A 27,279-nucleotide genomic window follows, 5' to 3' on the forward strand; every position below is an offset into this window, starting at 1 on the left:
AATTTCTTAAGCACCCTCCCCCCAGAACACACAAGTCTGTCTTTTCCTAGGCATAAGGTTTTTCACTGCAGCCACACCAGTCTTTTGCTTCCTTTCCAGTATCTGCAATGCTGGTCCCCCCCCCCTCAACTTGGGCCTTCACCGTCCTCTGTTAGAGTGCTCATGAGCAGCCTATTAGATCTCAAACCCATGATTACAGGGAACAGGCAAAATGGGCAGCAGCCAATTGTTTGTGTGCATGTGTGTCTTGGCATGCATATGCAGTATCAGTCAAAGCAAAGCAACATAACTGTGTATAAAATAGATTGAAGCAAGAGCTGTCTGGGACCAGCCAAATTTACAATGTCACTGAGTGTATTTCATGGGTGCCCAGGGATTTGAATGCAGCCCTCTGTTTCAAGCCCAGTATTCCAACCACAATGTCATGCTAGCTGTGGGTAAAGAATTTCTTCATACATTGTGTACTCTCCTTTTTTTATATAAATCATAACGATAGCAACTCTCTGTTAACAGACTCTTTGTTGTTGTATTTGTTGCTTTTCTCAAGATGGAGCAGATGGAATGGGGCTCTTTGATTTGTTAGACACTGGAGATCCTGATATTGATCCTGATATTATAAACATCCTCCCTGCATCCCCTACCGGGTCCCCTGTGCACTCACCAAGTTCCCACTTCACCCATGGAGGTGACATGGGCAAGGTAAGGTTTTATGGCAAGAAACCGTATTTAAGAAATCAACCATGTGTTTGCCTCAGTGCTGATCTGGATGGCCAGGGGTTGTCAAGTACCCCCATTTCAATATTGTGGCAACCAAATATAAAAGGAATCCATCCTTGGGATACGGTGCTGCCTTCTGCATTCCTCATAGCAAAAAGGATATTGTAGAGTTGGAAAAGGGCTAGAAAAGGACAACCAAAATGATTAGAATGAAGCAACTCCCTTATGAGGAAGAGTTGCAATGTTTTGGGCTTTTTTGTTTTCAATGGGGGGGAGATAGAGAGGTTTACAGCATTAAGTATGGTGAGAAGAGAGAGAAGATTTTCTCTCTCTTTTAACATTAGAATGTGTTAACCAGTGTAGCTGAATGGTAGCTAATCTGTTCAATTCACTGTTTGAAGATGTGGTGGTGGTCACCAGCAGACGGCTTTAAAAAGGGATTTGGCAAATGTCTGAGGGATTAAGGCTCCTTCCTCCAGGACCAGAGGCAGCCACCCTCTGATTGCCAGTTGTTGAGGACCATGAGCTGCTGTGGCCTACTCTACTCCAGCCCTGCTTGTGTAGGCATGCGGTTGGCTGTGGCAGGAAACAGGATTCTGGGCTAGATGGGCCTTTGGTCTGATCCAGCAAGGCTTTCCTTGTGAACTCTTTACCAATTCCCCACCTTCTGTTTTGTCGCACCAGGGTCAAGGTACAGATCGCTTGCTCTCAACGGAGTCTCACGACGAAGTCACCAACATCCTACAGCAACCTCTGGCCCTTGGTTACTTTGTCTCAACTGCCAAAGCAGGTCCGTTGCCTGACTGGTTTTGGTCGGCGTGTCCTCAAGCACAAAATCAGTGTCCCCTGTTTCTTAAGGTAACAAACCTTCAGCAAAGTCTGGGAGGTGTGGGGATTGGTGTTGTTGAGAGAGTGCTTCAAAAGACATATGCTGCGTATCATTATGTAAGTTTCAGGAGAGCTTTTCGGGGTGAGGGGGGCAGTAGCGGCAACGTGGGCTTGTAGGCGGGCATTCGGTATATACCAAGTCAGCTGGAAAGACTTATGTCTGCACTTAACAGCCAACTACTTCGTTCAAAGCAGCAGGGTCTCCTGCCTGCCTGATCAAGGAAGTGGCAGGTACAGCATCGAGGAGTCACTGGTGGACAAAAACTTTCAGAGATGCATCCCACTAAGGTGTGAGCTGCAGCGGTGGCGTAGGAAGGGGGATGCGGTGGGTACGGGCTGCTCCGGGTGTCATCACTGAGGGGGGGGTGACTGCAGGGCCTGGCCTGCAGGGTGCCCAAGCCACATGGCTCTCCTGGGGAGTGACGCGGTGACTTGGGCACCTGCAGGCTCTGTGCTGCCCAAAATGACAACGTAGGGCTTGCGGACTCAGTGGAGGTTCTGCGCAAGGTGCTCTGCCCTGGCTTGCCCCGCCCCTGGGTGCAGGTCATTTGCGCTGCCCTGGGCGCCCGAGCAGCTAGCTACGCTGCTGAGCTGTAGAGAGGGAAAGATGCTCTTTCTCCTTTCAGCCAAGCATTCCGGCACTGCGCTTTCGAACCCAAATTCAGGATTTGCTCGAGACTTCTTCTGATCCCTGGCTCTGAACGCAGCAATGAGCAGGTGCTTCTCTAGTCAATTCTGGGGACCAGCAGAAGGCTGTTCCCCGGCTCCAAACTGAGTAGTGGGTGGCTTTGCTAAAACTAGAGAGAGCACCCAACTTCTGCCCCAGGAGACAAGGATGAGCAACTACACGTTGCCCTCTCCTGGGGGGGGGGGATTGCCTGGAAGCAGGGGGAAGTTGTTGTGTTCAAGAATGTGGAGGAGTTACTTTCCCACAAGTTATTCACTGGCTCATTTCTTTGTCCTCTGCCTTCCCTGGCTAATTGTTTGTGGCCATCCATCCCATTTTGTAAATGTAGTGAGTGATAGTATAAACTTGGTTACAATTGCATTCCTTGTTTTATACCTTGTTTTTTTGAGAATTTGGGGACGGGGGGTTGTTTGGATTCCTCTGCATTTGGTTGAAGAGGATGAGATTGAAACAAAACCCAGAAAAGACTCTGTGTGTGTGTGTGTGTGTGTGTGTGTGTGTTCAGGGTTTATAGAGATTGGGGGACTTTTACTGTGGGGACAGTCGCTGGTGGGAGGGTCTCCCACAGAGCTATGCTCTAAACTTTGTCCCTATAGAGGAATTCTTGTTTGATTATTAGCTCTCTCTCCCTCTCTTTTAAAGCATTGTAATAAACACTTACTGTATGTTCTGACTTCTTTTAAAGGCTTCTCTGCACCTCCATGTGCCTTCAGTGCAATCGGACGAGCTACTTCACAGTAAACACTCCCACCCTCTTGACTCGAATCAAACTTCCGATGTCCTCAGGTATGATCATCAGTTGTGTGTGAGAGCATGCAAAATACAGGATTTGTTGTTTTAAAGGTGCGGTTCTGCTATTGTAGCCATTCAGTTTGCTACAATCTGCCGGTGCTTTTCTCTTGCTTATACGCTCATTTACACGGCACAGTACGTTGAATTTATTTTAATACAGTGGTGCCCCGCAAGACGAACGCCTCGCAAGACGGAAAACCCGCTAGACGAAAGGGTTTTCCGTTTTGGAGGCGCTTCGCAAAACGAATTTCCCTATGGGCTTGCTTCGCAAGACGACAGCCCATAGGGAAATCTCAGGGACAGCGGGGAAGCGCAGCGCGTCTTCCCCACTGTCCTCGGACCTCCTCCGAAGCCTGGCGGCTGGGCGGGGACACCTCCTCCCGCCGCCGCCGGGCTTCGGAAGGCTCCTCCGAAGCCGGGCGGGGGGGGGGACCTGCCGCCGCCGCCCGGCTTCCGAACGGTGCTCCGAAGCCGGGCGGGGGGGAGGGAAGACCTGCCGCCGCCGCCCGGCTTCGGAACGGTGCTCCGAAGCCGGGTGGGGGGGAGGGAAGACCTCCCCCCGCCGCCCGGCTTCGGAACGGTGCTCCGAAGCCGGGCGGGGGGGAGGGAAGACCTGCCGCCGCCGCCCGGCTTCGGAACGGTGCTCCGAAGCCGGGCGGGGGGAGGGAAGACCTCCCCCCGCCGCCCGGCTTCGGAACGGTGCTCCGAAGCCGGGCGGGGGGGAGGGAAGACCTGCCGCCGCCGCCCGGCTTCGGAACGGTGCTCCGAAGCCAGGCGGGGGGGAGGGAAGACCTGCCGCCGCCGCCCGGCTTCGGAACGGTGCTCCGAAGCCGGGCGGGGGGAGGGAAGACCTGCCGCCGCCGCCCGGCTTCGGAACGGTGCTCCGAAGCCGGGCGGGGGGGAGGGAAGACCTGCCGCCGCCGCCCGGCTTCGGAACGGTGCTCCGAAGCCGGGCGGGGGGGGGGGGAGGGAACACCTTCTGAAGGCGGGCGGGGGCAAAAGTCTTTGCTCCCCCCTGCCTGCCTGTCCCGGACGGCTTTTGAAGGCAGGAGGGAGCAAAGACTTTCGCCCCCCGCCCGCCTTCAGAAGAGGTCCAGGACCTCTTCTGAAGGCTGGCGGGGGGCAAAAGTCTTTGTCCCCCCTGCCTGCCTTCCCAGGGGCTTTTAAATCGCCCCGGACAGCGGAGAAGTCCTCCGCTGTCCCGGGGCGATTTTAAAATGCCGCCCGCCAGCATTTTAAGATCGCCCGGACAGCGGAGAAGTCCTCCGCTGTCCCGGGGTTTTTTAAAATGCTGGGGGTGGGAAGAAAAGCCCTTGCCCCCCCCCCCCAGCCTTCAGAAGAGGTCCGGGGACAGACTGTCCCCGGACCTGGTCTGAAGGCGGTTTCCCTAGGAACGCATTAATTGATTTTCAATGCATTCCTATGGGAAACCGTGCATCGCAAGACGAAAAACTCGCAAGACGAAGAGACTTGCGGAACGAATTAATTTCGTCTTGCGAGGCACCACTGTATATCTTTCAGCACTGAGAAATTCTCAGGTTGTCTTATGAAGCTGTTCTCATAATTTATCTTACTAATGGACTAAGACCAATAGGGCAGGTAATGTGTGTGTGTGTGTGTGTGTGTGTGTGTGTATTGTGCAGACACATATATCTTTATATCTCAAAACATTAAAGACCCCCACATTCATTCATTTCACTGGGTCTATTTCTGAATAGGATTTAGCTGAATAAAACCTACAGCTGTGCACACTTCTTGTGAGTAGGCCCCTTTAGCTCAAGAAGGCTTCCTTGCACCAAGGGTTGAGTGAGGTTGTGTCTACTCTATCCCCTGGCCGACTTCCAACCTTCCCATACATGCAGCTCCTCCCTGCTATATACACCTGGTAGCTGGAAGTGAAGCATTTTGATCCTGCCTCTTACTATAAGCTCCTTTGCTAACAGAAATGCGGGTTAATAAATTATATCCTTGTGACCTGTGCTGAAAAACGGCAAAGCCTTCCCAATAATGACTTCCTGGCTGGTCCTTGTTCCCTTCTTTCCTTCTCCCAGGTTTGTGTTGGAACAGTACAACGCACTTTCCTGGCTAACCTGTGATCCTGCGACCCAGGACCGGCGGTCGTGTCTCCCAGTTCACTTTGTGGTGCTGAATCAGTTGTATAACTTTATCATGAATATGCTGTGATCTTTATCTGAACTGGGCAAGGAGAAGAAAAACACAACAACCAGAGCAACAACAAAAAGGGAAAGGATTATTTCGCTGCAGGACTAAGTTAATTATTCTCTGTGCAAGTCATTTTTTTGTGATTTGAGGGAGAGGAATGTCATTTTTGGTCACTTCCAGCAACTATTTGGTTTTGACTTGCGGTGGGGACTGCATAACCCAGGTGTTTAATTCTCCACCTGCCCCCTGCTTTTGTTGGTGTTTTGCCTATACCAGACTGATTGGAGTGATGAATTGATCAGTCGAAATGTATTATAACACATCTTTTTAGTAGCAAAGTAACCATTCTCTCTCTCCCCCAACCCCATCCCGTCACAGTATTTGTGAAGAGTATATGAGCCATAGGCCCCAGCCATGTTTAATGAATATTTTAAAAAGTATGAGCATGGAGACAATAAGAAGACAAATGAGGAAGGAAAAAAACCAGAATTTGTCAAATGCTTTTGGAACACTGCAATGTTCTTGTATCGGATTATAGTACCTAGTATTCAAAAAAAAAAAAATGCCTGCATCTCTTATTTATTGTAAGTTTTTAAATGTATAAATTGTCTTATATTTCTTAACCTCTTTTATAAAAAAAATTTTTCCTAGAAGGTTTATACCGCCTTCTTGCTTTAAAGCAATTGGTCTAAAAATATATATGTAATCGTCTTAATTGAAAGTTGCGGTAGGTTTGCTTTTAGAGTATTATTTTTTTGTAAGGGGGGGTTTGAGGGTATGGGGACAGTAAAATTTGTATTTGGTCTTGATGTACAGTTTAATGGGGGAATATAGGAGTTGGGGCGGGAGGGATATAAATGTCCATGCCATTGTGTGTGGGAGATTTACAGCTAAGCTGTAGTTGCAGATTATACGTGTACAGTAATGAAGTTCACTGTGTTTATATAAAATCGAAGAGAAAAAAAAAGGTACCGGGTCTTACAGCAATTTTATATCACACCTTTGCAGAGTTAACATAATGGCAATATATTAAAAGAAGTGATATTGTTAGGTGGTTTAACTTGTAGTGAGAATTTAAAAAAAGAAGAATAATAATATTAATAATAATAATAATAAATTGTTTTAAAATTTTTTTGTATTTTTGTTGAGGGCCGAGACTAGTTTTTTCAGGCCTCTTCCCATTTTTCAAGCAAGGAGGGTGTGCTTGCTGCAAGGACCTCCTGCTCTTCCACCTGTGCATTTTAGCCAAGAGAGAATCTGTGTCACCCGATGAAATCGCGACACTTTCTTCTTCTTCTTCTTCCTTTTAAAAATGCCCTTCCCTTCAGTGACGCTGTGTCACTTTCATCTTCCAAGTATTTTGGGGTTCATCACTAGGATCCCATTCAACCTTCTCCGTGTTTGGATTAAATTACCATGAAACTGCAGCCACTGCTACCCTTGCTGTCCTCCTTTTATGGTTTGGAATTTTAGCCCAACTTTAGCTACTTTATACATACTACTTTAAAAAAACCCAACACAATAAGGAAAACCCAATCAGTTTTGATTCTAAGCTTTGATATGCATATGAATTGGAATATGGTGTAAATAGGTTCTCAGTGAATTCTGGCGTTTGAACTTGATTCCACTAATGAGAGAACAACCTCCTTTCTTTTGCTCTCGCTCCTCTTTCCCACTACCCCTTTCTCAGGCCTCTTGATCTAATCTTCTTCTTGGTTTTGACACTCTGTAATGGAAGTTTCAGGCTCCCCTTTTGAAATAAACATCCAGGTTCCAGCATGGTAAAACGCCAAGGGAACGGGCATGAACTGCGCCACTCCCACCTCTTCCTCCCTTCTGCCTGTGAACCCGATGGCTTCGTCTTCCTCCTCCACCCATGTATCCAGTCTTGAGTTGCTTTCTTGCCTTCCTGGAGGCAACACTTTGATCCCTCCCCTTTTCATATCTGCACGCTGCCGCTTTCAGAATTACTGTGCCCATCCAATTGAAGGTCTTCCGCCATGCAAGGTTGGCCCTGAGGCTGTGTTTCCATCCACAAATATTGAATCTGGACATTATTTTGCAGGTTGTGGTAGGGCACCATATTCCACCCGAGTGGAAGCACTCCTGGAAACAGCAGTGGCAGCCACGTCGGCGGGTAAGTGGGACCCTTAGGAAAGTTGTTCCCACCACCAGCCACCTGCTGCTGTTCAGCTTCGCTTTTTGAGGTTTGGTGAGCAGTGGTGCAGACTTGTTGAGGAAGCCTTGTTAATAGCAAAGGTCACCAACTTGTCAGGCAAAATGGCTCACGGACCCTGTTTTATAGTGCAGGCCTAACCATGTCTACTCAGAAGTAAGTCCTATTGAATTCAGTGAGGCTTACTCCCAGGTAAGGGGGTTAGGATTGCAGCCCTAGTATCCCAAGTCTTCAACCCCCCTCGTAATACCCAGTTTCTTTCTTTCCAAAGTACTGCAATTACCAGTATTCAGGATATTTTTGAAATCATGTGAAGTATGTACAACCTATTTAGACCTGAAAGCATTTCTTTTTCTCTGAAAAAACAAAATTTTGAAATTAGAGTATATCAGTGGTGACCGCAGCAAGCACTAGTAGCAACTTTTCTTGGTGTGCAACTTAAGTAGAATTGATGAAGATTTCCTGTTCCTCTTAAAATTTTACAGAGTGCTGACTGAAAAACCACCTGTTTTGTTGCAAGATGAGAGTGATTAACATTTCGATGTGCTCATAATACTATATGATGATGTAAGTGCAGGTATTAAAATGATCTGCATCTCTTTTATCCCTGGGGTGAGCTTTTTGAAGTAAAACTTGGCCTCCTAAATTAGGGATTGATGTTTAAAGTAAGTGCAACATAGTCACATACAAATTTTAAATATTTGGGGTTGCATTTTACATTTCTGCTGTTTATTGCATTGCATTTTCTCTCTGTGTACACCTGTATTTGATATTCAAGTATCTGTTAACGGCAGATACTCTCCAGATGTTTCCACCTCCCTAAAGAGTGGTGCTAAAATTATTTGCCTAGAGCAGAATATGAGTCAGCCAGCATTAAGTACTTTCCAAGCCTCGTGGGAGTTCAGTCGGAGAGCTTTAAATGTGTGCTTAAACTTCCCCACTTAAACCAGTGGAACTTAAATGCACTTTGGCTGGACCATGACTTTGGGTGTAGCACTGAGATTGCACAGAAGTCCTCAAAACTCCAGAATGGACGGTGTGTTGTTGACTAGGGAGCCAAGTTCATGGTAGGTCCATTTCAGGAAGATCAGGTTGCCCAGAGATTCTGCCATTTATCTGTTTAAATGATCATCGCACGGTGGTGGGACAATTGGCCTTAGGGAATAAGATGCCAGTAGAAATCAGATTTAAATTAATTGCCATGGAAGCATCCAAGGGATGTTGGGGTTAGGGTTAGCTGTTGATGGACCTGTCTGGACTCAAGTAAATGGCAGAGGAAAGAAGTTTGAACAGCTGGAAACAGTTTATCGTGAAGAAATCCCCAGCACATTTCAGGTTAAAACTATCAAAGCACAGCCCCACGTGGCATTATCTTGTACCTATGGAAAGGTTATTTAACTTTATTCTCATTGAGCTATAGTATTGCTTCGTAATAAATAGTTCTTCCTTATAAGCCATCCAAAGGCTTCTGCCTCAATTTTCTGTTTGTCCCATACAGACTACACAATGCTTTGAGGATTTCTGTGTGAATCCACAACTGGTGTTCCGGCTTGCAAAACACTAAATAGCAGAATTGCCAAATCACCTTGGTGTAGGGCTACCCCGATTTTGGATGCTGCTCAGAGTAGGATGTCTTGTCTTATCTTGCAAATGAAAGTAATGCTTGGGTCAGAGTGCCACCTGCCAGAGCTAGCCAAGATCTAAAACTCACAGTTTCTATCTCTTTCTGTGTCTCTGTCTCTCCCCCTCCCTAGACAGAAAAGAGAAAATTCATTTTGAGCTAAAACATAGAAAGGATTGGAATGTTTTTAAAAAAGGCTAGGAAGTTGAAACATGGGCATCTATCTTTCGATTTGTGGACAGCTTTAAACTAATGAAATGGCCAAGGTTGGGAAAGCCTTGCAGGCCTCATTAACTTCTTAATTCATTAGTAGTGCTGATTTATCAGTTCACAGGGCATGTGCATACTTCACAGGAATGGTCAGAAGGCAGCTGAGGTGGTAGCATTTCTGCAAATACCTAGCCAGCGTGAGCTATAACTTATGTTCAAACTGCTTGGTTTCCACAGTAGTGGCCTTAGATGCACACCCTTTTCTGCAAGTGTTTCTTAAACCTCTCATCTTACACATCCATCTGTATGGCACAGTTAACTTACTCCTTTTTTTTGTATTTGCCTGCTCTTGGTAACTTATTTTTCAAAGCCCTGCATTATTACAGAAAGCTCAAAGGTGTGTTTAATGAAGCATATTTTGTCTTTTCTGCAATATCAGAATGTGTTACTGGAAAACACTCGGATTTTGATCCTATTCAAACTGCCCTTGTGCCCTACAAGCTAGCTTTGGCACAGACTATTATTTTGTTAATTCTTAGCCATGTATGCTTTGGGCTGGGTTTTCCTTCTTGTCAGCTTGCTTTGTCAATTAGGCCAATTCTGCTATTAGCTGTCCTGACACTAAATAGATATATAATAATAAATTTCTCAAGATGACAAAATGTTATCACCTTTGAAAATAATTTCAAAGGATCCCAAATCACATATAGAAAATACCCTTTTCTTTGCATCTGTTTCTAAAGGAGTAAAATTTCACTTTGAAAAAGTTAATCCTCAGGGTCAAACTTTTCAGGAAAGTTTTAATGTATAATTAGTAGGTTTTCCAAATAAACTGGATTTGAGAACCTTGGAAACACTTACTTGCGTTTTAAAAGTTGTGGCATCGTTACTGGACATGTTGGTTTCATAAATGTTCTTTTAAAAAGCTGGGTCACTTTAACAGGGGGAGGAAGAGGAGATTTCTTAAGTTCGTATTCAGCAGTGACATTTAATGGTCCAAGTCTCTCTCTCTCGCTCTCTCTCTTTATTTAACATTATGATAACAAAAAATACAATAAAAATAAGGAACAAACACTATTGTTGCAGAATGCCATGAACACTGAGTTGTACAAATTGTGATTGAGGAAATGGAAAAAGGTTTATACTTTTTAAAAAAAAATCAAATGGAATAAATTATTCATGAAGCCTTCCTTCATTGTGACGTCTCTTTGTTTTTTTAAACAACAACTCCACATGACTGGCTTATAAAAGCTAGCCGGGAAGGGCTGGGCAATGGGCTTTGTGGGGTGGTGAATGCTTCCCTCCGTGAGGGAGCCTTCCCAGACCCGCTGAAAGAGGCGGTTATTAAACCGCTTCTTAAAAAACCATCTTTAGATGCGGCCACGATGGCCAACTATCGCCCAGTCTCAAATCTTCCATTCTTGGGCAAGGTGATTGAGCGAGTGGTTGCTGAACAACTCCAGGCACGCCTGGAAGAAGCGGACCATTTGGATTCCTTCCAGTCGGGATTCAGGCCTCATCATGGGACTGAAACTGCCTTGGTCGCACTGGTTGATGATCTCCGGCGGGCTAGGGACAAAGGTGAGAGTTGTTTCCTAGTTCTGTTGGATCTCTCAGCGGCGTTTGATACCATCGACCATAACATCCTTCTGGACTGTCTTGAGGGGCTGGGAACTGGGGGCACTGTCATACAGTGGTTTCGCTCCTTCCTCCTGGGCCGTGTTCAGAAAGTGGTGGTGGGGGATGAGTGTTCAGACCCCTGGGCTCTCACTTGTGGGGTGCCTCAGGGTTCTGTCCTCTCCCCCATGCTTTTCAACATCTACATGCAGCCGCTGGGAGAGATCATCAGGGGATTTGGGCTGGGTGTTCATCAGTATGCGGATGATACCCAGCTCTACCTCTCTTTCAAATCAGAACCAGTGAAGGCGGTGACGGTCCTGTGTGAGTGTCTGGAGGCGGTTGGAGGATGGATGGCGGCTAACAGATTGAGATGGAATCCTGACAAGACAGAAGTACTATTTTTGGGGGACAGGAGGCGGGCAGGTGTGGAGGATTTCCTGGTCCTGAATGGGGTAACTGTGCCCCTGAAGGACCAGGTGCGCAGCCTGGGAGTCATTTTGGACTCACAGCTGTCCATGGAGGCACAGGTTAAATCCGTGTCCAGGGCAGCTGTGTACCAGCTCCATCTGCTACGCAGGCTGAGACCCTATCTGCCTGCGGACTGCCTCGCCAGAGTGGTGCATGCTCTGGTTATCTCCCGCTTGGATTACTGCAATGCGCTCTACGTGGGGCTACCTTTGAAGGTGACCCGGAAACTACAACTAATCCAGAACGCAGCAGCCAGACTGGTGACTGGGAGCGGCTGCCGAGACCATATAACACCGGTCTTGAAAGACCTACATTGGCTCCCAGTACGTTTCCGAGCACAATTCAAAGTGTTGGTGCTGACCTTTAATGCCCTAAACGGCCTTGGTCCAGTATACCTGAAGGAGCGTCTCCACTCCCATCGTTCTACCCGGACACTGAGGTCCAGCACCGAGGGCCTTCTGGCGGTTCCCTCACTGCGAGAAGCCAAGTTACAGGGAACCAGGCAGAGGGCCTTCTCGGTAGTGGCGCCCTCCCTGTGGAACGCCCAACTACCAGACTTTTAGAAGACATCTGAAGGTAGCCCTGTTTAGGGATGCTTTTAATGTTTGATGTATCACAGTATTTTAATATTCTTTTGGAAGCCGCCCAGAGTGGCTGGGGAGGCCCAGCCAGATGGGCGGGGTATAAATAATAAATTATTATTATTATTATGACCTTAAAAGTGACGGTTGTCTGTATGGGTTGGTTCCTGAATCAGAACTTCTTCTCCCCGCCCCCTTTCCTTTCATTTTTATCCAATCTTCGTTCCACTAGGCTCAGTCTAGGCAGTATTCATACTTGATCCCTCGTTCACTTTATCCTCACAAGTTCCCTATGAGGTAGGTTAGGCTGAGAGAGCTGGCAGCTGGCCCAAAGCCACTCAGTGGCCTTTGCAGCCTAAGAGTTGGAATCTCCCTAGTCTTACTTGGACAATCTTAAGCAGGGCTCAGCAAACTTTTCCAGCAGGGGGGCAGTCAACTGTCCCTCAGACCTTGTGTGGGGCTGGACTATATTTTGAAAAATAAAAATGAATGAATTCCTATGCCCCACAAATAACCCAGAGATGCATTTTAAATAAAAGGACACATTCTACTCATGTAAAAACACGCTGATTCCCGATGAGAAGGTGATTGGGCCAGATCTGTCCCCCAGGCCATGCTCTTAAGCAGCACACCACACTGACACCATAATACTCGCCACTGGGGCCTAGTGACTCTGAGAGAAGCCCTGCTGGGTAAGAACAAAGGTCCACCTCTCCCAGCATTCTGCTCTCACAGTGGTTAACATACCTATAGGAATCCCACAAGCAGAACAGAAACTTGTTTTCAGAAGTACACTGCCTCTGATGATGGGGTGTAAGGAATAGCCTTCATAGCTAGTAGATATAGACAGCTTTATCCTCAGTGGAGCTAGAACATGGTCAGCCCTGCACTTCTTAAAAGCCACCACAGAGCCTAGGACTTGCCGATCAGAAGGTTGGGGGTTCGAATCCCCATGACGGGGTGAGCTCCCGTTGCTCGGTCCCTGCTCCTGCCAACCTAGCAGTTTGAAAGCACATCAAAGTGCAAGTAGATAAATAAGTACCGCTCCGGCGGGAAGGTAAACGGCATTTCCATGCACTGCTCTGGTTCACCAGAAGCGGGTTAGTCATGCTGGCCACATGACCCGGAAGCTGTACGCCGGCTCCCTGGGCCAATAAAGCGAGATGAGCACCACAACCCCAGAGTCGGCCACAACTGGACCTAATGGTCAGGGGTCCCTTTACCTTTACCCTTTTAAGAAGTAGCCAGCCACACATGTGAGATCAGATGGCACAGAATCCAGCTTAGTTCTTTTTAAAAGCCCAGAGCCCTTTCCGGTTACGTTACAGAGATGTTCCTGAAATGCTTGGTGGAGCCTCAGAATTGTAGGTGAATAAAATTTCCCAAAAGTCAGAGATTCAGGTCTCTTTTCCCCAATTGTAACTAGCAAAAGCAGAATAAAACACACTTATTTATGCAAAGTTGTTCATGTATCTTTCTCTCCTGTCATTGCTCAGACGTGAAAGTTGTATGGTGACAGAAAGTTAGAAAGAGGATCCTATAAACTAACATAGCTTGTTGGACCACATTGTGACTTCTGCATCCTCTCACGCAAGGTGGACAGAAGGCAGCCACCACCCTAAACATAAAGGGCTACTCAAAATATTAGTGTGGCAAATTAGATCATATTTTTAATGTTAAAAACAGCATTTTAGCAGCAATGAGTAAAACAGGGTTAGGAAACCTTTGGCTGTCCAGATGTTGTTGACCTTCAGTTTCCATTATCCCTGCTCAGTGGCCATGCTGCTTGGGATTGATAGGAGCTGGAGGGCAATAGTTCCACCATAACTGAGCTAAAATATGCCTTTAATTATGTCCATTGTTACGGTAAAATCTGAGTGCGAGGCTACTCTGCCACCCAGCTCGTCGGACTAAGTCTGCAGGTCCCTGCAGAAGAAAATGAGCTCAGCCGGAGACAGGAGCAAACTGCAGAAGATCCAAGTTTATTGCGCAACAGGTTCAAGGCGAGATTGAAGAGCGAGAAAGGGGTGACATGAACTTTTGAAATTTCCCTCCATGTCCCAGAATACAGTGCAAAATACATCCCAGTTACATCACGAATACATTAGGAAGAGGTTGGGTTACACCGGATTAACATATGGAGGAGGGAGGGGGAATATGCAGAGCTGGAAATATGCGCAGATAAGCATATCCTGAGAAGACAATGGTCCATGTATGCATGGTCTGCCACCTGGCCTTGCCCGGAGGAAAGGCTTGGCAGAGCGATTTGACAGGATTAGGGTCTTGACACCTTGCTTGAGGGATTATGGAGGACAGGGGAGGTGTCATGGAGTCCTAGAGAAATTGAGCAAATTGGCACGTTGATTTTCTATGAATTTTATAGATTTTAGTCCCTTTTGACATTGACAATTGGAAATAAATGGATATATTGTAGCGAAGAAGGAGGTGAAGACATGCCCCCCCTTCCGTATCACCATATATAAAGTACTTTTAAATTCCTGATGGCCTGAATGGAGGACAAAAATATCAGCTACTTTTAGGCTTAGGCACCCACGATCCCTTGAGATGTTCCTTTCTCGTTCCTGCAGTGTCTTGCTACTTGAAATTTAGCCATCACATGGAAAGAACCTGTGTGGCTGCTTTATCCTTAGGAACATTTTTTTCTCTCTGGAATAAACCGGAAATGGAGTGATATCTCATCTTCACAACTACCACTCTCTACACCACACCTCACCCTGGACTGCTGCCCTTCTCATTATCATTATATTTATACAGATTATAAGGCATAGAATAAACGTGTAAAATAAATTGTATTAATAACATAAAATGACTCAATTTTAAATGATGACAAGCTGTTATCCGCATCTACTTCTGATTTTTTATTTGCTTCTTTTTTATTAGCTTTGTTAATAAGTCATACCCACTGAAATGAAGGAAGCAACGTAAGTCCGGTCCTATTATTTTAAATGGGTCTACTCTTGAGTATGCTAGATGTTGGCTGTAGCCCAGAATCATTTCTCCCTTCTAAGTCACCTTGGGAGAGTTCTCGTTTTTGCATAAACGCTTTAAAATGACTAAAATGGCTAGCCCCTTGCTGCTGTCTTACAGGCGGGCAAAGCACTGAACTCCGGGCGGAAATAGAGGAGAGCGTGATTGAAGTCACTTCCGCCCTTACGAAGGAGGGTCTTTCTGTCGTCATTCTGCTCCGCGCCGGAAGTTGGGCGTTGCCTGGCGCCGGCTGCTGTTGGGAGGAAATGACGCTACGCTGCCGGAAGTAGTGTCTCATAAGGTTGTGTACGAAGGTGTGTGCTTGTTTCTGGGTCGGGGTGGGCAGGTGGGTCTGCTTCTCTTTCTTAGGTAGGGCTTGGACACCTGGGTTCCCATTTCCCCCTTTTTCCCATTTACCTGAGACGCCTGGCTCCTTTCCTTAGGCACAGCCCGTTTCCCCTATCGCTCTCCTGCTTTTGCTCCTTCAGTGCCATTTTCCCCCCAGTTTATTAAATTCTATTGATACCTCGCATTTCCTCTGGTAGCCTACATGGCTCTTTCCCTCCCCGTTTTATCTTCCTAACAGCCCTGTGAGGTAGGTCAGGTTGGCACAATGGCTGGCTTGGCTATGACCAGCCAACGGGATCCATGGCAGGGTGAGGATCTTAAACGTGGCTCTTCCCAGTCCGACACTTTTAACTCGGCCTGCCCCATCCTGGTGCCTTTCAGGTGTTGTTGGACTCCAGCTCCCATCAGCCACTGCATGGCCAGTGGTCAGGGATTATGGGAGTTGTAGTTCAGCAACGTCTGGAGGAGCACCAGGTTGGGGAAGGCACCTTCTAACCACTATGCGACACTACCTCTCAGCCTTTGCCTAATTTCCCCACCTCCTTTTTTTGCACCCCTAACTGAAGGAGGGAGGGGATTGCCCTTTGCATGCTCATTTAAAATGATGTTGTAAAATAACTTATACTTTGCAAAGCACCTGGATGGAGCTTTATCAATAAAGAGAGGAGCATTAACAATCTACAGATGGGCACATGATAGACAAATGGGAGGGAGACAGTGACTGGGATAAATAGGGGAAGGATATGAGGTTTTTGTAATTAGTCCAGACTTTGGCTGCAGTGGGAGTATGTGCCCCGTGAAACTCAGTGCATCTTTTGAATCAACATGGTTAGGATTGCATTATTATTAGTTACAATAAGACTTGGGCTAGAGAGAATGTAGCCCTGACCTTCCAAGGGAACCTTTTAGCATAAATGATGCTGTTATTAGCTTTGTTAGGGTAATGTAGAAGGCTTTGGAGTTCTGCAGAATGCTTCAGGGAGGAAGCATTTAGTGTAGCTTGAAAACTTGCTTAGTCCCCCACCCCCTTGCATCAGCATCTCGGTTTCAGGGGAATCCAGTAAATCACCCTAAACAAACCATCTTTACCACAACAATTAGAGAAAGATTATTCTAGGGCCTTAAAAAATTAGGATAATTGGACAAAGTATATTTTGTTCCTCAGGTGGTTGCTATTTACTCATGACATAAACTCATGAGAGAGTGATCTGCATTCCTGTATTACTTTTGCACATTGTATTCTTATTGTCCTGATTTGTTTTATCCTACAGGGAATTGCAGCCTGTGTTTAGAGATGAAACTAGCCGTTTCTTTGTCTATGTGCATCTGTTGAGGTAGGCTGCTGCCTCTGAAAACTCCTCCTGCCCTAAAGGGGCTGGTCCCTAAGATTTAACCGTATACTAGCACCTGCTGACTAACAGTTAATTTCCTGGAATTTTGGATCTTCATCCGACTGCCACCTGACCCAGCACTGCCCGCTTAGCTCCCTGCGGTATTGTGGTTTCAAGTCACCTGGGGAAATGGCGGACTGCTCGGCACTGCAGTTTGTCAGCCCTTATGCTTTTGAAGCCATGCAGAAAGTAGACGTCGTGCGCTTAGCGGCCCTGAGTGATCCAGAGCTCCGGTTGTTGCTGCCTTGCTTGGTGCGGATGGCCTTGTGTGCCCCGGCAGATCAGAGTCAGGGCTGGGCCCAGGACAAAAAGCTGATCCTTCGCTTGCTTTCTGGAGTGGAAGCTGTCAACTCCATCGTAGCCTTGCTGTCTGTGGATTTCCACGCTTTGGAACAGGATGCCAACAAGGAACAACAGCTTAGGTAACTAAAAGGAGCAAGCCCGGGATTGGGAACCTGAGGGGGCTTCCAGATATTGTGTGCACTCTGTCTCCCATCAGCCCCAGCCAGCACAGCCCAATAATCAGAGATAATGGGAGTTGTAGCCCAGCAGTGTTTGGAGGGCCACAAGTTTCTAGCCCTGGGTGAGGCATTTCTGGAGGGGGATGTGCTCCTTCAGTCTGTTTGAGCAGCTGTGTGTTCTGTCCTCTTGCTAGGCATAAGCTTGGAGGGGGTAGTGGCGAGAGCATCTTGGTGTCTCAGCTGCAACATGGCCTCACCCTGGAGTTTGAACACAGTGATTCTCCACGGCGCCTCCGTCTTGTGCTTAGTGAACTGCTGGCAATTATGAACAAGGTGAGTTTCTTCCCTCCCCCTGCCTTAAGGAACGTATTAATTTGTACAAGATTCTTCTTCTTTTTCTTTCCTTTTTAAAGAATTGATTGGCAGATGTCCAGACTGATTTGAAGTACTTTGGCAGGGGTTTTCAGCTGTTGTATTTTTTACAGTGGTGATGACAAGATCCTTCCCCTGCTAGCACAAAAATACAAAATTTCAGCGTACCGCTGAAATGAATAAAGTTGGGGTGGGTAGAATAACCATCCGTGGACTTTTGCGTGAAAGGGTTGTGAGCTCAGTTCAGGTTTGGTGGTCTCACAAATTTCAAGTAATGAGCGGTCCAAGAATGACAGAGGTCCAAGTAATAGTTTGACCAAACTGCGGGAGGCAGTGGAAGACAGGAGTGCCTGGCGTGCTCTGGGCCATGGAGTCACGAAGAGTCGGACACGACTAAATGACTAAACAACAACAAACAAAATGAGAGGTCCAAGAATTTTTTTGGCAAACTGGGATTTGTTTATTGATTTTATAAATAGGAGGGAATCTGGTAGAACGGTTCCAGCTGCATATAAAACGGTGTGGTCCTTTTAAGGGTAAGCAGGATCAACTGAAGAAGCATTAGATAAATTGAAACATGGATCTCATTACTGGAGTTATTTTTGGGGGGTTATAGGTTTTTTAAAAGAAGGAAAACAGTAAAAGAAAAAAATAGAACTATATGTATTATAGCAGGTCAAACAGAAGATTCTTTATTTCTATTTGTATAATTCATTGTGCTGTAAATAAATGTAATCTGAATTCTGAAGTGGGGGTTATTTACATTTATAATACGGTTTGGTATGAGGATTTTTTAAAATGGTAGTTAGAATAAATTTCCTGGACTCAGAATTATTTAATATTCAGCCTATATCTTTTGCACCAGCCTTCAGTTGGTTGGTGGATTTTGGGCCACCAGTAAAACGAAGAAAGAAGATCCCACAAGCCTGAACATCTGCCCTCCCTGGGTGTTTGGTTCTCAGGCCTCACAACTGGTGTGTGTTCTGTTTTAAAGAGCCTCTCTAAATACAACTTTTCTTTGCAGGTGGCTGAGGCCAACTGTGAGTTTTTTTTCAAGTCGTCGGAGCTGTTTGAGAGCCCTGTTTATTTGGAGGAAGCCGCCGATGTCCTCTGCATCCTTCAAGCCGGTGTGTGCTCTTTGAAGTCGTAACTGCTTCTTAAAAATCGATTGAGTCCAAATAAATGACTGTTGTTCCCAGGCTGTGTGAGGAGGCCACCTTGTGCTCCCTGGAGCAAAGGTGGGATATAAATGTAATGCTAATAATAATAATAATAATAATAATAATAAATATATTTTTTTAATATTTTTATTGATTTTTTAACACTTAATTAACACACACAAAACACAATACAATAACAAACAAACACATAAACATGTAAAATTTCAAATCCTTCTTTTCATAACCCTATTCTCTCCGACTTCCCCATACCCTCCCTTTCTGCATCCCTGTTTTCAAATTTCTTCCAGCAAATCCTCTCTTCAAATTTTAATTAATTGACCTTTAAACCCTCTTGTCATTACCAAGTCAATACAGCAGTAACCTCATAATTTCCTAACCTTGGCGTTTTAGCATTCATTTACTTTATAATAATTCTTAAGATAAACTTTGAATTTCTTCCAATCTTCCTCCACTGTCTCTTTTCCTTGATCTCGGATTCTGCCGGTCATCTCAGCTAGTCCCATGTAGTCAATCACCTTCGTCTGCCATTCTTCCAGTGTGGGTAGTTCTTGTGTCTTCCAGTACTTTGCTATAAGGACTCTTGCTGCTGTTGTGGCGTACATAAAAAAAGTTCTGTCCTTCTTTAACACCAATTGGCCAACCATGCCCAGGAGAAAAGCCTCTGGTTTCTTAAGAAAGGTATACTTAAATACCTTTTTCAATTCATTATAAATCATCTCCCAGAAATCTTTAATCCTTGGGCAAGTCCACCAAAGATGAAAGAATGTACCTTCAGTTTCTTTACATTTCCAGCATTTATTATCGGGCAAATGATAAATTTTTGCAAGCTTGACTGGTGTCATGTACCACCTGTAAATCATTTTCATAATATTTTCTCTTAGGGCATTACATGCCGTAAACTTTATACCGGTGGTCCATAACTTTTCCCAGTCAGCAAACATAATGTTATAACCGAAATCCTGTGCCCATTTAATCATAGCTGACTTAACCGTCTCGTCCTGTGTATTCCACTTCAGCAACAAGTTATACATTCTTGACAAAGTTTTAGTATTGGGTTCTAACAATTCCGTTTCTAATTTGGATCTTTCCACCTGGAAGCCAATTTTTCTGTCTTGTTTAAAAACCTCCATTATTTGATAATAATGGAGCCAATCTCGAACTTTAGACTTCAATTTTTCATAGCTCTCTAGTTTTACCTTATCTCCCTCTTGCTCTAGAATTTCCCCATATTTTGGCCATTTCGATTCCATATTAAGTTTTTTCAACCCTTTAGCTTCCATTGGCGACAGCCACCTTGGGGTTTTGTTTTCCAACAAGTCTTTATATCTAATCCAAACATTATATAAGGCTTTCCTAACAATGTGATTCTTAAAACCTTTATGAACCTTTACCTTGTCGTACCATATATAAGCATGCCATCCGAAGGTATTATTGAACCCTTCCAAATCTAAAATGTCTGTATTCTCAAGGAGCAGCCAATCTTTCAACCAGCAAAAAGCTGCTGATTCATAGTACAACTTTAAGTCCGGCAGGGCAAACCCCCCTCTTTCTTTTGCATCCGTAAGTATCTTAAATTTTATTCTGGGCTTTTTGCCCTGCCAGACAAATTTAGATATATCTTTCTGCCACCTCTTGAAACAGTCCATTTTGTCCAAAATCTGCAAAGCCTGAAATAAGAACAGCATTCTAGGCAAAACATTCATCTTAATAACAGCAATTCGGCCTAACAAGGAAAGCTTCAAATTTGACCAAACTTCTAGATCTTTCTTAACTTCCATCCAACATTTCTCATAATTATCTTTAAATAGATTCACATTTTTAGATGTCATGTTAATCCCCAAGTATTTCACTTTCTTAACCACAGCTAATCCTGTTTCCTTTTGAAACTGCTCTCTTTCCGTAGCTGTTAGATTTTTCTCCAGCACTTTAGTTTTTTGTTTGTTTAATTTAAAACCTGCAACTTGACCAAATTCTTGAATTAATTCCAAAACCCTTTTCGTACTAGTGTCTGGCTCTTGCAAAGTAAGTACTAAATCATCTGCGAAGGCCTTCAATTTATAATGTTTTGCTCCGACCTGAACCCCCTTAACCAACTGGTCTTTTCTAATTATATTTAGCAGGACCTCCAGGACTGATATAAAAAGCAGTGGAGATATTGGGCACCCCTGTCGTGTCCCTTTTTCTATCTGAATTGCTTCAGTTACCACGTTATTTACAATTAATTTGGCCTTTTGTTCAGAATATATTGCACCTATACCATTCTCAAAACCTTGGCCTACCCCCATCCCTTGTAGATTCTTCTTCATAAAACTCCAAGAAATGTTATCAAAGGCTTTCTCCGCGTCCACAAATATCAAAACTGCCTTAGTGTTTCTATTGACTTCTAATAATTCCATAATGTCTATTATATTCCTCACGTTATCTGACAAATGTCTTCCTGAGAGAAAGCCTGCTTGGTCCTTATGAATCTCACCCACCAACACTTTTTTCAGTCTTTTTGCTAAAATGTCTGCAAAAATTTTGTAATCCACATTGAGTAGTGATATAGGGCGGTAGTTCTTGATCTGAGTCTTTTCAGTCTCTGTCGTTGGTATCAGTGTAATATACGCTTCTTTCCACGATTCAGGTGCCTGTTTCCCCTCTAATATTTCATTACAGACTTCCTTCAAAGGTTGTATCAACCACTCCTTCAAAGCTTTGTAATATCTGGAAGTCAGTCCATCTGGTCCTGGAGATTTTCCCAATTGCATATTTTGAATGGCACCCTCTATTTCTTGCTCAGTTATTTTCTGGTTCAGGTCTATTTTACTCTGTTGTGAAATTTTTTGTAATCCATATTTCTTGAGAAACTCGTCTATTTCTCCCTCATTCACCGGGCCCTGTGAATATAATCTTCTGAAAAAGCTCTGAAAACAGTTTCTAATTTCGTTTGGCTTGTTGATATTCTTTCCTTCCACCTCTAAATTGGTAACCGTATTTAATTTTTGTCTTTTCTTCAATTGCCATGCCAGAAGCTTCCCACATTTATCTGCAGATTCGAAGGTCCTTTGTCTCATTTGTTTAATTTTCCATTCTATTTCTTGATTCATCAGTTCCAAATATTGTGTCTGATACAGCTTAATTTCTCTCAAGATCTCCTGGGACTTTGGTTTAGACCTCAACTTTTTTTCCTCTTCTCTTATCTTTTCCAGGATTTTATCCTTCTTCTCATTTTGTTTCTTCTTCTTTATAGAGTTCTGTTGTATTAGGAAGCCTCGCATCACAGCTTTACTTGCATCCCAAATTGTTCTTTTTTCCACCTCTGTTTTCAGATTTATCTCAAAATAATCTCTCAAAGTCTTTTGGGCCTTTTTATAGACCTCTTCATCTCTAAAAAGGGTGTCATTCATCCTCCATCTAAAAGAACCAGCTGTTGTTAGCCTCATTTCCATCTTTACGGCGTTATGGTCGGAGCACATCTTTGGGCAGATTTCCACTTTCTTTATCTTTGGAGCCATTCCACTAGTTACCCATATTTGGTCAATTCTTGTCCATGTCATTTTTGCTTCAGAGAAGAAAGTTCCCTCTCTTTCGAGAGGGTTCTTTGATCTCCAAATGTCAATTAAGTCCATATTGTCAGTCATTTCAAAAAATGTCTTTGGTAGTCTCCCATCCTTAGAGACTACCAGTCTTTGTGCCTTGTCCATGTTTGTAGAGACTACTCCATTCATATCTCCCATCATGATTAAATTGTAATCTAAATAGTCCAACAAAATTTCATGCAATTTCTTGAAGAATTCTGACTTCCCTTCATTTGGTGCATAAATCCCTAATATCAAGAATTTTTCTCCTTGAGCTTGTATTTCAATAGCCAAAAATCTTCCTTGTTCATCTTTAAACATCAATTTTGGGGCTAATTTTTCCTTTGCATATATTACCACTCCTCTTTTCTTAACTTTGTCCGATGATATGAATTCCTGTCCTAATCTTTTGTTGATAAGTAATTTCCTGTGGACCCTGGTCACATGGGTTTCTTGTAAACAAATCAAGTCCAATTGTTCTTTTTTCAAAATATGAAAAACAGCTCGTCTTTTTCTGGGAAGATTTAGACCATTACAATTCCAACTCAGAAATTGCAGAGCCATCTTGTTGTTATTTGGTTGCCCCTCCAACTGCTCCAAGCAGTTGTTCGTCCTCAGTCGGTGATTTAAGTCCAAATGTTAAATTTAAGATGTCCGTAACCCCCTTTACTTCTGGGGTTGGTTCCTCTGCCACCACCTCCTTCACCAGGTCCTCTTCATTCACTTCTAAAAATTGCTCTTTATCTTGAACAGTTCTTATTTTAACTTTCTTTCCTTTGTAGTTGAACGATAGGCCTTGTGGGAATTCCCACCTGAAGAGTATTCTGTTCTTTTTCAGCAGGTAGACCAAATCCTTATAGTGGGCTCTCACCTCCAAAATATGTTTAGGAAGATCCTTGAAAATTTCCACAAAATTGTCTTCAATCTCAAGAGTTCTTTGAAAATGTAGACTTAAAATTTTGTCTCTTTCTTCCTTTGATCTTAATATTATCAAGCAATCCCTTGGTTTCTTTCTATTTTGTTTTCTGCCCAGTCTGAAAGCAGTAACTATCTTAAATTCTTCCTTCTCCGGGCTCAATTGCCAAAATTCCAAAAACTCTTTTGTCAAAAAACCCTCCAAATTATCTTTTTCGTTTTCGGGTACCAATCTCAGTCTCAAATTTCTTTCTTTTCTCTGCAATTCAAGCATGGACAAAGCCAACTCATGTTCATCTACTTTTTTACAGACTGGTGCCAATTTTGCCTGTGTGGTTTCTGCAATTTCTTTAGCTTCTTCAGCAATCTTTCGAATTGTAGTATTTTCTTGTACCAATTTATTTATACTTTCTGTATTGGATGTTATACTTTTGGTATTTAAATCAAGTTTTGCTACAAGGTCTGCCAGCTGTTTACTATTATCTGCCCCCTGTTTCTGTAACACTTCCAAAGATTCATTAATCTTGAGTAATGCTTGTGTCACGGGGTCAGAAGTCATAACTGTTGTTTTCGACTGCCCAGCTGCAGCCGTTCCTGCTGGCGGAATACTTGAGAGTGAACCTCTTTTCTTTTGTGCAGTTTTACTCTTGGGTCTTGTTATTATCTCCTCTGCTGGGCCACTCATATCAACCAAGGTCGTTCCCTCGTCTAGGAATTTTAAAATGGAAAATTCCACTAGCTTGGTTTCTGTGGCACACTTTGCAACTGTTTCCCTGCAACCCCCTAGAGGGAGCAGTCCAAAAACAAAGTATCTCTTTGAAAGTATCCAATAAAGTCTATAACAACAATCTCAAGTATCTTTTCTGAGCTTCAATATAGCAGTTAAATCTCCAAAACAGAGCAGTCCAGTAACAAAATAACAAAGTATTTTTGAAGTCTTAAATATGACAGTTCTAGATGACAGTTCTCAATAGGTGCCTTGTTTAGGCAGTCCGTTCCAAGGAGTCAAGACAGTAGACAGACGTTTCCCTTTAACATTTCCATGCAGGTTATCCAAAATTCACTTTTCTTCCTCCCCCTGCCCCTGCCTGCACGGGGGGATTTAGTCCCAACGTCAAGGTTACTTAGTTCAACTTACGTTTCTCAGATTTTTCTCAGGTTGCGGCTTTATCTTCCTTTGCTTTAAGTTTCATGCAGTCCGGGAAAGGCAGACTTCCTTAATTTATACCTTTCCCGTTTTCGGCCGAATTCTCTTAAAATATTTGTAAAATCCCAATCGATTTGTAAATCCTACTCACGGGCTTTAAATTTGTAATCCAGATTCAGGAAGGAATCGGCGCTCTCCGACCATGGCGACGCGGCTTCGCTTCACAGGCTGGGTGACGACTCTCAGCACCGCGCTTTACCCCCGCTGCCGTTCCGGAGCCTTTAAAAAGGCTCCCTCTCGATTCCGGGGGGGCGCAATGGTGCCCACCGAGTCTCCTTGCTTACAGGCTTCCGCGCCTGTAATTTTAAAGGGTCCCCGCTTCGCCGTAGCTGCAGGACCCGAACTCGTGAAGCAGACCTCCTCCGGAGCTCGGAGGGAGATCCGCCATTAGCCGATGGCGCCGACCGGAAGTCTAATAATAATAATAAATATTGTGGCACAGAATTTCCTCTCCACTGGGAGGAATTCCACAATTGCTGCCAGTGAGAGGTTCCTTCTCTCCCGAAGTATTCACAAACGCTCTCCCGATTTGACTCTCAGGACTGAAAGTTATCGGTGGGCGTGGCTAATATTTTAAAACTATTTCAATTCAGAACTCCCATCGCTCTTGCCTATTGTGGACGTGGCTGAAGCTTTGCTGCATGTGAAGAACGGCGCTTGGTTCCTCTGTCTCTTGGTGGCCAATGTTCCCGACAGCTTTAACGAAGGTAACCTACGCAATTCATAGCAAACTCATTCTCTGAAGGCGGTTCCTTTTGTGTAGCCAAAACAGCACCATCTAAGCACAGGTGGGGAGGACTCGGCAGATTTCGGGGGGGGGGGACCCCAGGGCATACGGGAAGCTCAAAAACCGCCCAACACAGACTGATTATGCTCAGTGGGCGTGGAAATGCTAATAGACTCAGGGTGAGGGGAGTGGGTCGAAACGGAGTGTTTTGCAAAACGGTATGGTTGGCTGGAGCCCTGAGTAGGGGGAACACTGTGCACTGCAACAGATCTCACTTGTATACTGTAATTTACAGCTTTCTTTTACTTCAAATCACACAAAGAGACAAACACTATCTATTACCAGTGCCAGCTACCTAGGGTAGAAGTTGGGGCCAGTTGCTGGCAGCTGCCGTTTTATAGATGGCAGTGGGGCACATAAATTGCCACTAGCAATTTGCAGCTTCCTCTTCCTTTACTTTGCCATGTCCACAAGCCATATTTCTGTTATTGACTTTCTCCACTGCGTGTCTTCCGGAGGTTTTCCGGACTACAGCTCAGATCAGCCCCAGCCAGCACAACTGTACTAAATCCAGGCACTCGCATAGGCCTTTGGTACCCGACACGCCTGAGTGCCGGGTTTGTGCATAAAATAAAATTAGATCAAATGGCAAAGAAGCACGTTTGCATTTGAACACATTTAGCTTATGTGAGATTCCCCCCCCCCCCCAAGAAGAGTGATTTGCAGAGTCTTGAAATAACCAATAGCCGCTAGGAAATTCTGACGTGGTGTCATAACATTTTAAAATACCGTATTTTTCGCCCCATAGGATGCACCGGCCCATAGGACGCACCTAGTTTTTGGGGGGGGGGGAAAGAAAAAAAAATTATTCCCCCCCCCGGGGCGGGGCTGGGGCGGGGGAAGCCCGAGCTTCCCCCGACCCCAGCCCCCAGAACAGGCTGCTATCCGCAAGCTGTGGGAGCCACAGCTAGCGGAGCACTGCGCGAAGCCCGAAGCTTGGGGCGTGCTGAGCTCAGCGCGCCCCAAGCTTCTGGGTGCCGGCAAGGTCTCTGCTAGCCGTGGGAGAGCTGCGTCTCCCACGGCTAGCGGATAGCTTCCTGAAGCCTGGAGAGCGAGAGGGGTCGGTGCGCACCGACCCCCCTCTCTCTCCAGGCTTCAGCAAGAGCCTGCATTCGCCCCATAGGACGCACACACATTTCCCCTTCATTTTTGGAGGGGAAAAAGTGCGTCCTATAGGGCGAAAAATACGGTAGACAGGGTTTTGCAAAGGAGAAGCAATTTATGTCCAGTGTTGAGGGGTCATAACCAATAACACACAATAACCCCCTCTTCCTTTGGCTGGTTGCAGTGTGCAGGGGCTTGATCAAGAACGGCGAGCGGCAGGACGAGGAAAGCTTTGGAGGCCGCCGCAGGACAGAGGCTCTCCGCCAGCTCTGCAAGATGAACCCTGCCCAGGCGCTGAGAGTCCGAGGCATGGTGGTAAGTCTTTGCAGAAGAGTTGGGTGGGTTGACAGAAAGTGAGCTTTGGGTTGCTGGTGGGGTGTTCGTAATGGCTGGGAGACCTGCAGGCTGTTCAGGAAGGAGCAGGGCTTGGAGGGAGGGAGATCCAGTGGCTTTCTTGGATGCAAGTAGTGGCTCAGTGCTGTATTTTTAACAGGCAAAACGACATCAACGCCGTGCTACAACTACTATCGTCAGCTGGCTAAGCAAAGGACTGCATGGCAGGGCCAGCACATTGCCACCTGCTGATTCCTAGATATGATATTTGGGTGGGTGAAGGGGTCTTAAGAGGGCTTCCAGGACAGCACCTCATCCAGGGCAAGGCAGCCAGAATTGCCACAGACATCCGCTGCGACTTGAAGAATTTGTGCTTGAGCTTTGTTTTCCCCATACTTCGTCTCCTTTCCGTTTCCTTGCATGTCGTGTCTTTTTTATTATGTGCCTGCAGGCAGGGATTGCCGGAGAACCAATTTTTATAAGTTGCTATGAGAGCCTTTTTGGCTTAAACTGGGACAGGGTATAAATGCTGTAGATAAAGGATGTCATTGGTTCCTGTCCCTTTTGTGTCTACACGTCTGGTTGGGGGAATCTCCTTCCAAATTAAATATTTTTTATTTATGTATTACATTCATTTACTGCCCTTTGTCTGAGGATCACAAGGAGGTTTGCAAGTATAAAAACACAAAAGACACATAGCAGGATCAC

General features: G+C 45.0%; 2 protein-coding genes and 1 long non-coding RNA gene across 3 annotated transcripts in view; all 3 read left to right on the top strand.

Annotated features, from left to right (window-relative positions):
- MED13 (mediator complex subunit 13) overlaps positions 1-8,359 on the top strand; it is a 105,807-nt gene extending 97,448 nt beyond the window's left edge. The window contains exons 27-30 of the mRNA XM_080982744.1: positions 548-699; positions 1,402-1,575; positions 2,979-3,079; positions 5,137-8,359. Coding sequence (XP_080838870.1) covers positions 548-699; positions 1,402-1,575; positions 2,979-3,079; positions 5,137-5,269 — 560 coding nt within the window. The 3' untranslated portion in view covers positions 5,270-8,359. The remainder of the gene's footprint in view (positions 1-547; positions 700-1,401; positions 1,576-2,978; positions 3,080-5,136) is intronic.
- Positions 3,236-4,600, top strand: LOC308464166. The gene is made up of 2 exons (XR_013979911.1): positions 3,236-3,343; positions 4,177-4,600. It is a non-coding gene; the product is annotated as an uncharacterized lncRNA (long non-coding RNA).
- A 6,757-nt stretch (positions 8,360-15,116) lies between the features above and the next one.
- INTS2 (integrator complex subunit 2) overlaps positions 15,117-27,279 on the top strand; it is a 43,271-nt gene continuing 31,108 nt past the window's right edge. The window contains exons 1-5 of the mRNA XM_080983310.1: positions 15,117-15,226; positions 16,532-17,073; positions 17,307-17,445; positions 18,509-18,611; positions 24,941-25,054. Of these exons, the coding sequence (XP_080839436.1) occupies positions 16,781-17,073; positions 17,307-17,445; positions 18,509-18,611; positions 24,941-25,054 (649 nt within the window). The 5' untranslated portion in view covers positions 15,117-15,226; positions 16,532-16,780. The remainder of the gene's footprint in view (positions 15,227-16,531; positions 17,074-17,306; positions 17,446-18,508; positions 18,612-24,940; positions 25,055-27,279) is intronic.

The sequence above is a fragment of the Podarcis pityusensis genome (genome assembly GCF_964106645.2).
Source record: "Podarcis pityusensis genome assembly, chromosome: 15".
In the NCBI taxonomy this organism is placed as follows: Eukaryota; Metazoa; Chordata; class Lepidosauria; order Squamata; family Lacertidae; genus Podarcis; species Podarcis pityusensis.